Here is a 12,877-nt window from a genome sequence, read left to right on the forward strand (position 1 = left end):
AGGCCTTTAAGCTCTAGGGAGCAGCAGCGGTCACCAGCTTACGTGGACACCCCTGCTTTGCATGGACACCTCTTCTACTTGCTCAGTGAGCATCTGTTTTGTAACATCCTCTCAGGCCATCTTCCCCTCCAGGAGAGTGCCCACCACTTTTCTGAAACTGAGGGAACGTGTCCAACTGTGCCCACTGACCCTGTCCCGTGCTGCTCAGAGTTCCCAACTGATACAGCTGCTGCCTCTGAAGGTTTTCATTGCTTCCCTGTCGCCAGCCAGTCTTCCCCTGTTGCTCTTAATTATGTCTAGAGAAAGAGCTTTGCCTTTGTGACAGGCAGAAACCTCATACACAGATGGTCAGCTTTTAGCTGGGGGAAACTGGAACCATTAGCCAGATCTACCCAAAGGGTTGAACTCCACACCCCTCCCCTTCCTGTGGGCCAGAGTCTAGCCCTCTCCAGGCACCCTCAGCATGCTGACCTGTCCCTCCAGGCTATGAGACGCAGATTCCCACGCAAGTATAGGTTATCTTGGGGCTTCCCAGGTAGCTAAGAGTAAAAATTCTGCCTGCCAGTGCAGGAGATGCAATAGACTAGGGTTTGATCCCTGGGTTGGGAAGATCCCCTGGAATAGGATATGGCAACCCACTAGGGTATTCTTGCCTGGAAAATTCCATGGACAGAGGAGCCTGATAGGCTACAGTCCATGGAGGCAAAGAGTCAGACATGACTGAGTACCATTACCCATGTAATAATAGATCATCTTGATGCTGCCAGTTGGTGCCTCCTCCAGGGTCATTCCCAGTGCCACTGTCCCCGGCCCACATGCCCTTCTTCCTTATTATTTGCCTGAATCAGGCACTGGGTTGCCAGAAGAGGCAGGGCTTCCTCTAGCCCAAGGGGGAATAGAACCAATGGCAGTTCAGGCTGTTCCCTTCTAGCCAGTGACTGATCTAGGGGTGGGCAATAAGAAGAGAGGGGAGATCAGTTGGGAGTCTCTGGGGAAGGTTCTCCTATTTCTAAAATGATCTGTGGGGCTTCCCTGGTGGTCTGATGGTTGAGAATCTGCCTTGTAATGCAGGGGACACCAGTTCAATCCCTGGCCTGGGAAGATCCCACAAGACACGGGGCAATTAAACCCGTGTGCCACAACTACTGAAGCCCATGTGCCTAGAGCCCGTGTTCTGCAACGAGATAAGCCACCACGATGAGAAGCCCGCACACTGCAATTAGAGAGTAGCCCTGACTCGCTGCAACTGGAGAAAGCCCTTGCAATGACCAAGACCCAGCAGTCAAAAAAAAAAATTAAATAAATTATTTAAAGTCAAGCTTTAAAAAAGAAATGATCTGTATACTTACAGCCCTGAAATGAAGGCAGCTGTGTTGGGGGTGGGGGGTGGAAGGATGGGCCAACAGAACCAAAATACGGAAGGAACCCAGGTCCTGATGTCCTTGAGTATATGAATTCCCCAACCCTGGAGCCTCCCTGCTTCTTGTTCTGATAAAACTTTTCCTTGCTGTTTAAGCCATTTTGAATTGGAGTTTCTATTATTTGTGGCTAAAACTACTCAAACTGCCACAAGTGAGGCCAAAATTGCTCCCCTGACGTTCTCGTCAACAGCATCCCCATCATGAGTGGCAGCTCTCCAAGGCTTGCTGGCGCCCACGAAGTTATGCTTCCCGCCAAAGCAGCAGAAAATCCAGCATTAGGACTTGTCCCCGGCAACTCTGGCTCTAAGTCCCAGCTCTGCCACTTCCTAACTGTGCGACCTCTGGCAGCTATCTCCCTGGATCTTCATGTTCTCACCTGCTAAACAAGGATAACAGACTCTACAGCATCAGAATCAGGTTGAGATGCTGTACACAGAGCCCAGGACCCAGTGCCTGCACTCAGGACGCAGGCAATAAATGGTAGCTGTTATTATTATATCATCAGTATATTAATATTTCAAGTCTGCATTTTCTAGTTCCATTTGGATTGGGCCTGATCACTGGCAAATTCATTCATTCGTCCAACCACTCATTCACCTAGCCAACAAATATTTACTGAGTGCCTGCATGTGCTGAGAACTATTCTAGGTGCTGTAGGGATGTAGCAGTGATAAAGTGGTTAACGCACATATGAGATATAAAGTTGTTCTGAGCATTAAATAAGACACATATGCTTAAAATTGGTACAGGAAAGGAGTGCTATTTTCTATTTTACTTAACATCCCCAAATCTGATTTCTGCTCTGCAGCCAGTTTGGTCAACCCGGCCAGCCCTTGGCTGACTGGCCTCTTGTTGAGTTTGGCCAATGGGGGTTAGGACGGGGTGGGAAGAGAGAGGGGGTAACGTTTCTTCTCTACTCCCTCCCCACTCGGTGTGGGTTGCAGGCATGCTGTGCCCCCTGTAACTATAGCGCCTATTGTTCACCTCTCACAGGACTCCCTAAACTGTACACCCCCAGGTCCCTCTCCCCAGGGAGGTCCAGCTTCCAGGTCTCACTGGTCCCTGAGTGCCTCAACATCTCCTCTTGTTCACTTCATTATAGCCTCGTCACTGGAGTCATCCAAGGAGATACACAATATTCAGCAGCCTGCTTAGCCCAAGTAGAAGAAGGGGTGTTCAGTTCTCATGTCCACACCAAGCCCTTGATCCTCGTCCCCTGGGAATCTGGTTCTTATCCCACCCCTGAATCTTTTTTTTTTAATGTATGTATTTATTTTAGACAGCACTGGGTCTGTCTCACTAGCTTTCTCCAGTTGCAACGAGTGACGGCTACTCTTAGTTGCAGCGCTTGGACTTCTCATTGAGGTGGTTTCTCTTGTTGAGGAACATGGGCTCTAGAGTGCAAGATCAATAGTTGTGGAGCATGGGCTCAGTCACCCTGAGGCATGTGGAATCTTCCAGACCAGAGATCGAACCCATGTCCCCTGTATCGGCAGGCAGATTCTTAACCACTCGACCGTCAGAAAAGTCCATCCCACTCCCTTGAGCACGACATCCAGGCACTTTTCCTCAATCATTCCCCCTGATTTCTCTGTAATACCAGGCACAGTTGTACCCCTTTCTCCACTCTTCTACCCCAATTTCTGTGTCTGGTCCTGGCGCTTCTATTCCTCTCCCTTTCATCACTGCCAAGGCAGCTTGGAGCTCCTAGTGTTAGAACAATAAGTGAGGGAGAGGACTCTGCCCAGCCCCTGGCCCTGCCAAAGGGACAGTACAGGTGAGCACAGCGGTGACTCCTTCTCTTTGGAGAGCACTCGGTGGCTTTCGAAGCTATTTTCCACACCCAGTATTACAGGAGCTCAGAAGACTGCCCCTGGGTTCTTGTCCCCATTGTACAGATTAGAAAAGAGCCTGCAGAAGGCAGAGGACTTTGACCAGGGTCACAAACAGAGCTGGGAGGAGCAGTGCCCCAGCTGGAGGACGGAAGGCCAGGTGATGCAGGGCCCTGGAACGAACGGAGGTGAAGCGTCAGGGCAGTCAGTGAGGGAGTTTTGATTTTTTTCAAATCCAGCTGGGGCTGCAGGGCACAGGTGGTAAGCTGGGGCAGTGATACAACCCAATCAGCATTTTAGAATAGCCCTCCCCACCCCGCGGGTCTGGGAGGATAGGAGAGAGGTCACAGAATTCACAGGAAACAGGAAGGCTTGCACTGGATACTGACGCAAGGGGTGATTTGTTTCCGACTCTTTATGATGTCTCTTTACTAAAACACCTCTACAAGAAACATGTAATACTTCATTAGAGAGAAGATGCTTTTTTTTTTTTTTTTTTAAAGAAAAAGCATTTACTAGAGAAGTGAAAGGGAGAGATAAACAGCCAGACCAGTCATGTGGGAAGACAGAACCACTGTGTCCCTGAGGGAGGGGGTAGCTCAGGAGACCCCCCCCTCAATCGGGGCATGGGTGGATGCCTGGGGCAGGTGACTTTCCTGAGGGGAGAGCAAGGGGGCAGGCTTGAGCTCAGAAGAGAGACCTGGGCCAGAAGAGATGGCAGCTGGTGCCCAAGGAGAGGAGTGTGTGCTGTGAGAAGAAGCTGAGGAGGAAGGTGGGCACAGAGGAGTGAAGAGGTGGGCACAGGAGAGTCTCCCAGAAAGGAGCCAGGAGGCGGGTGAGGGCTGACAAGGGAGGGGGATGCCAAGGAGAAGAGGGTCCCATGAGTGTGTGGGGGGCAGACTGTATGCCCAACAGGCTGCAGAGAGGTGAGCAGACTGCAGAGTGATGAAGAGGCCACCAGAGCCCAGGCATGAGGCTCAGAGTGGGCCCGGGCCGAGGAATGAATGGAGGAGAGGCGATGGAAGTGACTGGAGGGGCAGGAGAGAGGGCAGCAGGCAGAGGAGCTGGGTGCCGGGGGAGTTGGGGAACCTAATTACAGAGGAGGGAGATGCCCGCTGAAGAGACTGAGGCAAATGTGTGTCAGGGTAGAGGGGCAGGAGGGGCGGAGGGTGAGAGACAGAGGTGTCAGGCAGTCTGGATTTGAAACCCCCTCCACCGTTTGTCAGCCGTGTGACTTTGGGTAAAGCGTCAGTTTCCTCATCTGTCAAATGGGAATAATAAGGCCCTTCCTTAGAGTGGGGAGTGTGCAGTGGGCGAATGTGTGTCTGGCAGAATGTCAGCTGCGGTTCTAGACCCCGAGGAGAGACCAGCCTGGACAGGACACAGGAACAAGGCGGTGACATGAAGAAGGGCTGGGGTGTGTCTGGGGACTCGCGAGGAAGACAGCGGGCCAGCGGGGAGCTAGTGAGGGGCCTGGCTGGCCCATCTCCACTGGACTCTGAGAGAACCCGCAGGCCTGTGTGCCCAAGGTGGCTGCAGAGCTGTGTGGTGGAAGAGCTTTGAGATCCTGGGGTCCCAGTCCTGGCTCTGATGCCACCTTGCTGTGGGCCCTTGGGAAATTCCCTTCCTTTTCTGACCTGTCCCCTGGTCTGTCAAGGAGGTGACTGGATTTACCCATCTCTAACCTCCTACCTCTGAGCCTAGAACCTTCTTCAAGTCATAGCATCTGGACATTTCCTTCCCCCACTCCCACCCAGCACTTAGAATATAGGAACTGCTTGGAAATACTGAACCACATGAATGAACTAAAGGTCTTTCCTGACATCTAGGCCCGGGGACCACCCTGCATCTTCTGATCAGGCCACAGGTGGGCCAAGGGTGAGGCTGCCACCTCTACATACCATCCTTTAATCTGAAAGAGGGCACACCACTCCAATGCACCCCACTACAACCCAAGCACAAGGCTGAAAAGGAGATGCAAGACTGGCTTCTCCCTCAGTTGGGAGGTGGCCTAAAAACTAAGAGGGAGGCTGAGTTGAGAGCAGAGGGCCAAGGAGCAGGTGGGATCTGAGAGCAGAGGGGAGGAGGCAGAGGAGGGGGAGGAGTGGCAGGAAGACCAGGAATAAAGGCCCCCTCCCACACCCCAGGGAACCGGCCTTAGAAGGGCCCAGGCATTGGGGTCCGCTCACTCCGCCTTGTCCAGGAGCAGCTGGGGAGATGGTCCTCTCTGGCCCTGAGTGAGGGGCCTTCTGCAAGAGGAGTGATCAGTGATCTGGCTATGTTCTCAACCAGATCCTGAGCACTGGTACTGGAGAGAGGAAGGAGAAAATGGTTTGAGGGACCAGTGGGGTAGTCCTGACCGGTAGGACCTCCCTGGACAGCCGCAGGATGGTGGGCACAGGAATACTGGCAGGAGACAGCCAGGCCCAGCAGGAGTGTACAGAACTGACTGCTGGAGGCTGGAGGTGAGGTGGGGGTGGGGGCTGCGTGGGGCCGCGGCCCTGCCCCCGAGGCGCCCAGGCTTACCTGCTGCTGGGCCTGGATCCTCATGTACTCGGCCCTCTGCTTGCCATGCTTGCCTTTGTCGGGGCTGCCTGCCTGGCCCTGGGCCGTCTTCAGCCGAGAGGCCCCTGGAGTCACCACCTTCATGGGGGGCACGCTGCCACCGCCGCTCTGCACGAAGAGGAACAGGGTCAGAGCTGGAGATGGGATCACACAGGCGCCCTAGGTACAGTAGGCCCTCTGAGACCTGGAGAGCCCTCCCCGGCTTCATACCCCCATCCAGGACTCAGGCCCACTCTCTGAGGCCAGGGTTAAGGCTTCCCCACAGGGGAGAGGACAGAACCCCAGTCAGATTCCCAGAACTCCCAAGTGAGAGCTCTTTGGTGGTTTCCTTGAGTGGCCCAGGGGCAGCTGGTGCCCTTCTGGGGGAATTGTTTTTAAAGTAAAGGTCCCTGGCATCATTCCCACTCCTGGCAAGGGGCTCCATCTTGGGCCCTGGAGAACATATCCGAGATGTGGGAGAGAGGTCTTTATGAAAGTGAAAGTGAAAGTTGCTCAGTTGCGGCTGACTCTTTGTGACCCCAAGGACTATACTGTCCATGGAATTCCCCAGGCCAGAATACTGGAGTGGGTAGCCTTTCCCTTCTCCAGGGGATCTTCCCAACCCAAAGATTGAGCCAGGTCTCCTGCATTGCAGGCGGATTCTTTACCAGCTGAGCCACAAGGGAAGCCCAAGAATACAGGAGTGGGTAGCCTATCCCTTCGCCAGCAGATCTTCCCGACCAAGGAATCGAACTTGGGTCTCTTGCGTTGCAGGTGGATTCTTTACCAACTGCACTATTAGGAAAGCCCAGGGGTCTTTATAATTGCCAACAAAGTAGGATTGGCAGCCCCAGGCCCACATTTTCCTTTGAATGGGAGGATAGGGGTGAAGTCTCCCTAGAGATGGACCAGTCCAGCCCCCTTGAACAACTACAGGGACCAGGCCTGCCCAGAAGGGCTTTGGGGATCCAGAAGCGCAGGCAGAGAAACCACAGAGACAGAGAAAGTCAGACAGGAGAGGAGGAGGGGAGTGTGGGGATGGAAAAGGGGGAAAGAACTTTATTTGTTGGTTTACAGATACAGAGCAAAGGGGAGAGGCCCTGGTCCCCAACAGGGCTGGTTAGGCTGATCCCCGGGCAGGCCAGCTTCCCAGCCTGCCAGGGGCTCTGCCTGTAAACCCAGCCTGGCACCAGGCTCCCAGGAGGGCGGTGGGGCTGAGAGAGGCTAGTAGGAGGAGGGGGGCTGGCATGGTGCTCCTGCAGCCCCCGACTCCCTCCTGCTCTGAAGACAGACAGACTGGAGTGGCAGGCAGCCACCTGGGGACCAGGGGGCAGAGGTGGGGGGCTGCCAGGGGGCCCCGTGGCAGAGGCCATGCCCATCTGGCTTAGAGTGGCTTCCAGCTCCTGGAGTGTCTCCTGCAGGCTGTCCATCCGCTGGGTGATGGCAGCACACTGAGCCTTGCGCTCCCCACTGCAGGGTGGGGTGTGGTGTCCAGAGTCCTTGTGGGTCTCCTCTGGGGGGGTCTCCGCAGTGGAGGGTTCTTGGGTCCGCTCTGGGGCAGGTCCCCAGGGACTGGGGATCCCAGCTCCTCCCCTTTCTGGGCTGCAGTCGCCTGTCACCAGTGTCTTCAGGGCCGCCCCTTCCTTCTCTAGCATCGGGCTGTTCCAGGCCTGGGAAGCCGCAGCCACCATCCCTGGCGGGGCCGGTGGATTATCCCGGCCCAGGAGGCCGCTGGCCAGAGTCCGGGGTCGTGGGGTGGGGGTTGTTCTAAGCCCGGGTTCCTCAAGCCTGGTCTCTGGTGGGGAAGGAGGGATGGGAGCACATTCCGTCAAGACGATCCGGGGAACAGAGAAGGGCCTTGGGCCTGCGGCAGCCTGAAGGAAGAAGAGAGATGAGGGAGGGTGTGATCCCTGTAACCAAACACCCCCGCGCTGGGAGCAGGGTGCATGTGGGTGAGCCCAGTCCCTTCCTGTCGCAGATTGGGAAACTGAGGCAGGGGAGGGTTCCGACTGAGTTCACCCAACAAGTGAGAGACAACGCTGGACTAGATCGCAGGCCTCTTTTCACCACACCCTATCGTCTCCACCTCCCGGCAGAGATGCCAGTTTACTTAGAGGCACAGATGCGTGCGTGCTAAGTCACTTCAGTTGTGTTCGACTCTTTGTGGCCCTATGGACTGGTTGCCCGCCAGGCTCCTCTGTCCATGAGGATTCTCCAGGCAAGAACACTGGAGTGGGTTGCCATGCCGTCCTCCAGGGGATCTTCCCGACCCAGGGATTGAACCCGAGCTTCTTACGTTTCCTGCATTGGTAGGTGGGCTATTTACCACTAGGACCACCTGGAAGTCCCACTCTACATGTTTACTTCTCAGCAGCCATGTTAAATTCTGGGAGCAGGTCTCATGGTTACTGCCTGGAGTTTGCCCGTCTATGCGATGGGGTAACAATGACACAAGGCTGGTGGAGGATGAAATGAGCTCACGTGGGCATGTGCTTGGAACAGTGCCTGGCACGGTGTAAGTGTTTGATAGATGTTAGCTATCTGTTACATAGAACTGAATGTCCGAGACCCGCAGCCCCATGAGGGTGGAGACTGGGTGTTGGCCTCTGACCTCGGAGAACGGGTCTGACATCCTCATCTTAGGCCAGAGATTCCTCGTCCCCACCCCCTACTTCTGGAGCTTTCTCTGAGGGCTTCACAGCCACAGTGGGCAGGGCTCGGCCAAGTCCTCTGCTGCACCAGCTTGGGCAAAGCTAGAGCACCCGCCTCTGTGTGAGCGTCCCTGGCTCTGGCTTTTATGGGGGCACAGAGAGAGGCCCCCAATCACCCTACCACAGCTGAGTAAACTCTGGTCTAATTCTGAGCAGAGTCTTATACCAGGAACTGCCACATATGCCTTCATCTTTAATCCTTTCTGTTCCCCATGAAATGGCTATTTTTACCACTCTACAGATGAGGAAACAGGTGTGTGAGGGGGTGTCCTGTAATTTACTCAAGGTCACTTACCCACAGCTAGCTAGTGGCAGAGCCAGGACTTGAACCCAGGAAGTCTGACTCCAAGTCCAGTGCTCTTGCCACTAAAATGAGCCATGGGGAGATACGTGGGGGGCAGCAGGGACCCCCCAGCCCCCCTCCCAAGGGAACCCACCCAGCTCTGCCGCCTGCTTACCTGGATGTGGAAGGTGCAGAGTGGGAAGTCAGTGAGGGCGGCCCACGCCCACCCGGCTCCACTGCCTGCCAGCGCCTCCGGATGCAGGGGGCAGCCAGCCCGAAGGGCCAGTGGAGGGGCTCTGCCCGCTGGGCCCCTTCAGGAGCTTCCAGGGCCAGAAAGGAGTAGTGGCTGGGTGCAGCGTGCCCAGGTGCTGAGGGCACAGCTGGCCCAGCGCAGCCCTGCCACACCACTCACCCCCAGACGGCTCCTTGGGCTGCTCCATGCCCATCCATGCCCAGACAGCCTGTCTACCTGTTCACTGCCCATCTGCTCCCCCCGCCAGGGAGCCAAAGCACCACCAGGCCTCAAGCCAGGCTAGAGATCAGGTGGAAGCCAGCACTGTGGGCCCAGAGAGCCACACAAGACAGGTGACCACGTGTGTGCCTCCCCAGACCAGAGGCCCTCCTGCTCCAACCTGACTGGGCAGAGGGAGAGATGCTCAGACCACTGCCCCCCGACTCCCCCTCCCCAAGCAAGTCCCCTGGGGTGCAGACAGCAGGTCACCCGCAAATTCCCAAGGAAGAATAAAAAGGAAATAAGTGCAGCAGGACAGCAGCAAGGACTGGAGTTAGAGTGAAGGTAGAACTTCCCAATGCTGAAGGACAGAACCAGCAGCCAAGGAAGCGCATGGATTTCTTCCATTCCAAGCTCTGTGACCAGGTGGGGCCATGGGGTGGAGAGAGAGGCTGTAAATGAGCCTTCCTCCTGGGTGTCCTGGCCCCCAGCACAAGGCATAGATTCTAGGGGGAGAAACAGAGCCCCCGCCTGGCACAGGCAGCAGAGTGGGGAGATGGGGGCAGGGGCAAGAGTTCAAGACGAAGTCAGGTTTTGAGTTGGGCCTAAAGTCATGTAGCAAGCCAGATCCAAACTCCAATCTTGGACCCACGCAGAACCTGGGCTTCGAGCCAGACCTAAAACTCTGGCTGTAGATCAGAATTAAATACTCAAGTGACCAGGGGCCAGGCTCGGAATCAAGCCTGTAAGGAAATGCAGACCCCAGGGGCCACCAGATGCCAGGCTGCTGGAGTCTCGAGAGGGAAGGAAGGGTCCTGTCCTTGGAGCGGGGAGGGGTGGGCCACGGGGTGAGGCTGTGGCAGCGGCGGGACTCGGGCACGTGACACATTCTGGCGGGTTAGCGTGAGAAGTGAGGAGAGGAAGCGTGGAGGCACAGGCAGAGAGAGCGCTGTGAGAGGTGGGGGCAGCCCGTTACCTTCCATGTGGGGCCCGGGGCTGAGGCCCTGGGGGGGCCCAGGTCCGGGGGGGACAGCAAGGTGGGGATCGGCTGGCGGCGGGGCGTGGGGGGGAGGGGAGACACTGAGCTTCTCTCAAACACCTGGGGAGCAGAAGGTGGGGGCAGGTTTGGAGGAGGGGGTACAGGAAGGAGGGGTGGCCTGGGCGGGCACAGGGACCCTAGCCTCACTCCTTGACCCCTCATCATGGCCACTGGTCACTCTGCCCTGCGAGTTATCTCTTCCCAGAGGCCCTGGTCGTCCAGGTCTCCAGCCTCTCGGGGAGGGGCGCTGAGAACACTTGAGTCTGGGGACTTACAGCGCTGAGAGGGGCTCAAGGCACACGGATGGAGGATGTTAGAGCTTCGTTCTCAGAATACTAGGGGATGGGGTCGCAGAGCAGAGGAGGCGTCAGGGCAGTCGGGGGTCTCAGAGATTGCAATAAAAAACTCAAACATGCAGGGAGGGATTTACACCCCCTCCCCCATTACAGTGAAGAAGAAACTGGGGCAAGAAGGACAGAGTCCGGAACCAGCCTCAGTGGGGAGCCGGGAATCCAGCCCCTCATCCTAGCCTGAGCACCCCACCCTGAGATCCACATGGTGGGGAAAAGGGGGGCTCCTGGCTGATGACCTGGGGACCCCTGACCCACCTCCAGCTCTGCGATGATGCGGTCCTCATCGTCCTCATCCTTGATGGCAGAGGCCATGATTGGGGGCGTGGAGGCCGGGCGGGCCACCTCGGACACAGTCCGGCGCAGCTTCACCTGGGGCTTCTGCACCTCCAGCTCCTCGGATTCGGCCTTCTGCAAGGCCCGGGCCTCATTAGACCAGGCTCTGTCTGCCTCCAGCCAGCTCACCTCTTAGGTCCTATCCCTTCCAGACCATCTCCCACCTGCCCACCCAGCTCCGCATCATCTACCAGGCCCCTTCCCATGGAGGAAGCGCAAGCCAGAAGCAGAGTCCCCACCAGCCAGCCTCCTTTTTTCCTTCCACTTCCTCTGAGGGAGGGGAACACTCCAGAGGGTCTCCAGAGGTCCTCTCAGGCATCCCTCCCACTCAACCCCATGTACCTGTCCCCTACCCAAGGTGGGGGGTGGTACCTTGATGAAGGCCGAATCCTTCTTGCTGGTGACCACGACCTCTCCAGTGCGTGTGGTGGTCAGGCCATGGGAGGAGGGGAAGCTCCGGCGGGGAGGGGGTGGCGGTGGGGACTTGGAGGGCTTCTCGGTGCGGTATCGGGGCACTGTCAGCTCATCTGCGGGCAGCCAAGGGGCTGGGGGTCAGGGGACCCATAACCCTGGAGTCTGTGCGCCACATCTGACTCCAAGGTTAGGGTAAACCTGGCTTCCTCCTCCAGGGAGGAGGAGAGGGGAAATCTCAGGGAAGGGACACAGGCCCCTCCTCCTCTCCTACGTCCCTGTGCAATCCAGCCCCAAGCCCTGTCACTCTTCCGCTTACAGCACTCATCCCTTCTACTCAAAGCCTGGTCCAGGGAACAACAGCACTGGAAGCACCTGGGAGCTTGTTGGAAATGCAGAAGCTCAGGCCCCACCCCGAGCTGCTGAGTCAGAATCCACATGCCAGCAGATCCTGGGTGATTTCACGTGCACATTCAAGTTTGAGAATCGCTACTCTAATCCACCACTTTCCCGCCCACCCCTCAGCTCCGCCCTGGCACAGATCTTCATCCTTCCTCCATCAAGAGAGAGTAGTTAGTACTATTGCAAGAGTCTGACCCTGCCCACCAGGCTCTCCCTGCCCCCAGTTCTTCCTTTGATCCCCCAGTGATTCCCCACAACCCCAAACCTCTGTGCCTGCCAACCTTTCAGCTTCAGCTCTGCTTGCTACTCTCAGGCCTGGACCCAGCTGAGCAACACCAAACACATACCTCCAGGCATTGGTACATGATGTTTCTCCCTGGAATGCCCTCTCTCACTGGCCAGGGAAATGCAAGACTCCAGTGAAAAGCCCCCTCCCATGGGACGGACTTCCTGCCCTCTCAGGGTCTCCTGCAGAACAGCATTTAGCACCTGCCTCCTGTTTCTGGTTTACACACTGGGTATGGCCTGGGACAGATTACTTAACCACACTGAGCCTTAGTGTCCTCATCTGTAAAATGGGAATAATTACTGTATCCACCTTCTGGACTTGTTGCAAAATTATAAAAATTAATACATAGAAAGCATTTGGGGTTGTTCTTGCCACAAAGTAAGTGCCTGATAAACACAGATGTTAGTATTATTCTCCTACTACATTTTCAGCTCCTTGAAAGTAGTCATCTCCTTATCCCCAGCACCTAGCACACGTGTGCGTGCACACTAAGTCACTTCAATCGTGTCTGACTCTTTGCAACCCTGTGGACCGTAGCCCACCAAGATCCTCTATCTATGGGATTCTCCAGGTAAGAATACTGGAGTAGGTTGCCATGCCCTTCTCCAGGGGATCTTCTGGACCCAGGGATCGAACCTGTATCTCTTATGTCTTCTGCATTGGCAGGCAGGTTCTTTACCACTAGCGCCACGGGGAAAGCCCTGGCACACAATGGGCACTTAACAAATATACAAGTGGCAAGAATGAATAAATGAATGAGTGACATCTGCTGTTTCCTATTTGGGTTTCTGCTTCCCCTGTGAGCTCA

The 12,877-nt window shown here is 56.0% G+C and overlaps 1 protein-coding gene across 7 annotated transcripts in view; it reads right to left on the reverse strand.

The window, feature by feature from the left end:
- Positions 1-12,877, reverse strand: part of SRCIN1 (SRC kinase signaling inhibitor 1) — a 70,905-nt gene that overhangs the window by 5,695 nt on the left and 52,333 nt on the right. For 4 of the 7 annotated variants that reach the window (XM_070773368.1, XM_070773367.1, XM_070773365.1 and 1 more), the window contains 4 exons: positions 11,340-11,494; positions 10,890-11,042; positions 10,219-10,341; positions 5,775-7,671 (listed from right to left, as the gene is read on the reverse strand). In XM_070773368.1, the coding sequence (XP_070629469.1) occupies positions 6,805-7,671; positions 10,219-10,341; positions 10,890-11,042; positions 11,340-11,494 (1,298 nt within the window). In that variant the 3' untranslated portion in view covers positions 5,775-6,804. Of the gene's footprint in view, positions 1-5,774; positions 7,672-10,218; positions 10,342-10,889; positions 11,043-11,339; positions 11,495-12,877 lie in introns of those variants that run through there. The other 3 variants (XM_070773370.1, XM_070773369.1, XM_070773371.1) reach the window with 1 other exon arrangement.

This window comes from Bos indicus, chromosome 19 (assembly GCF_029378745.1).
Source record: "Bos indicus isolate NIAB-ARS_2022 breed Sahiwal x Tharparkar chromosome 19, NIAB-ARS_B.indTharparkar_mat_pri_1.0, whole genome shotgun sequence".
NCBI classification, from domain to species: Eukaryota; Metazoa; Chordata; class Mammalia; order Artiodactyla; family Bovidae; genus Bos; species Bos indicus.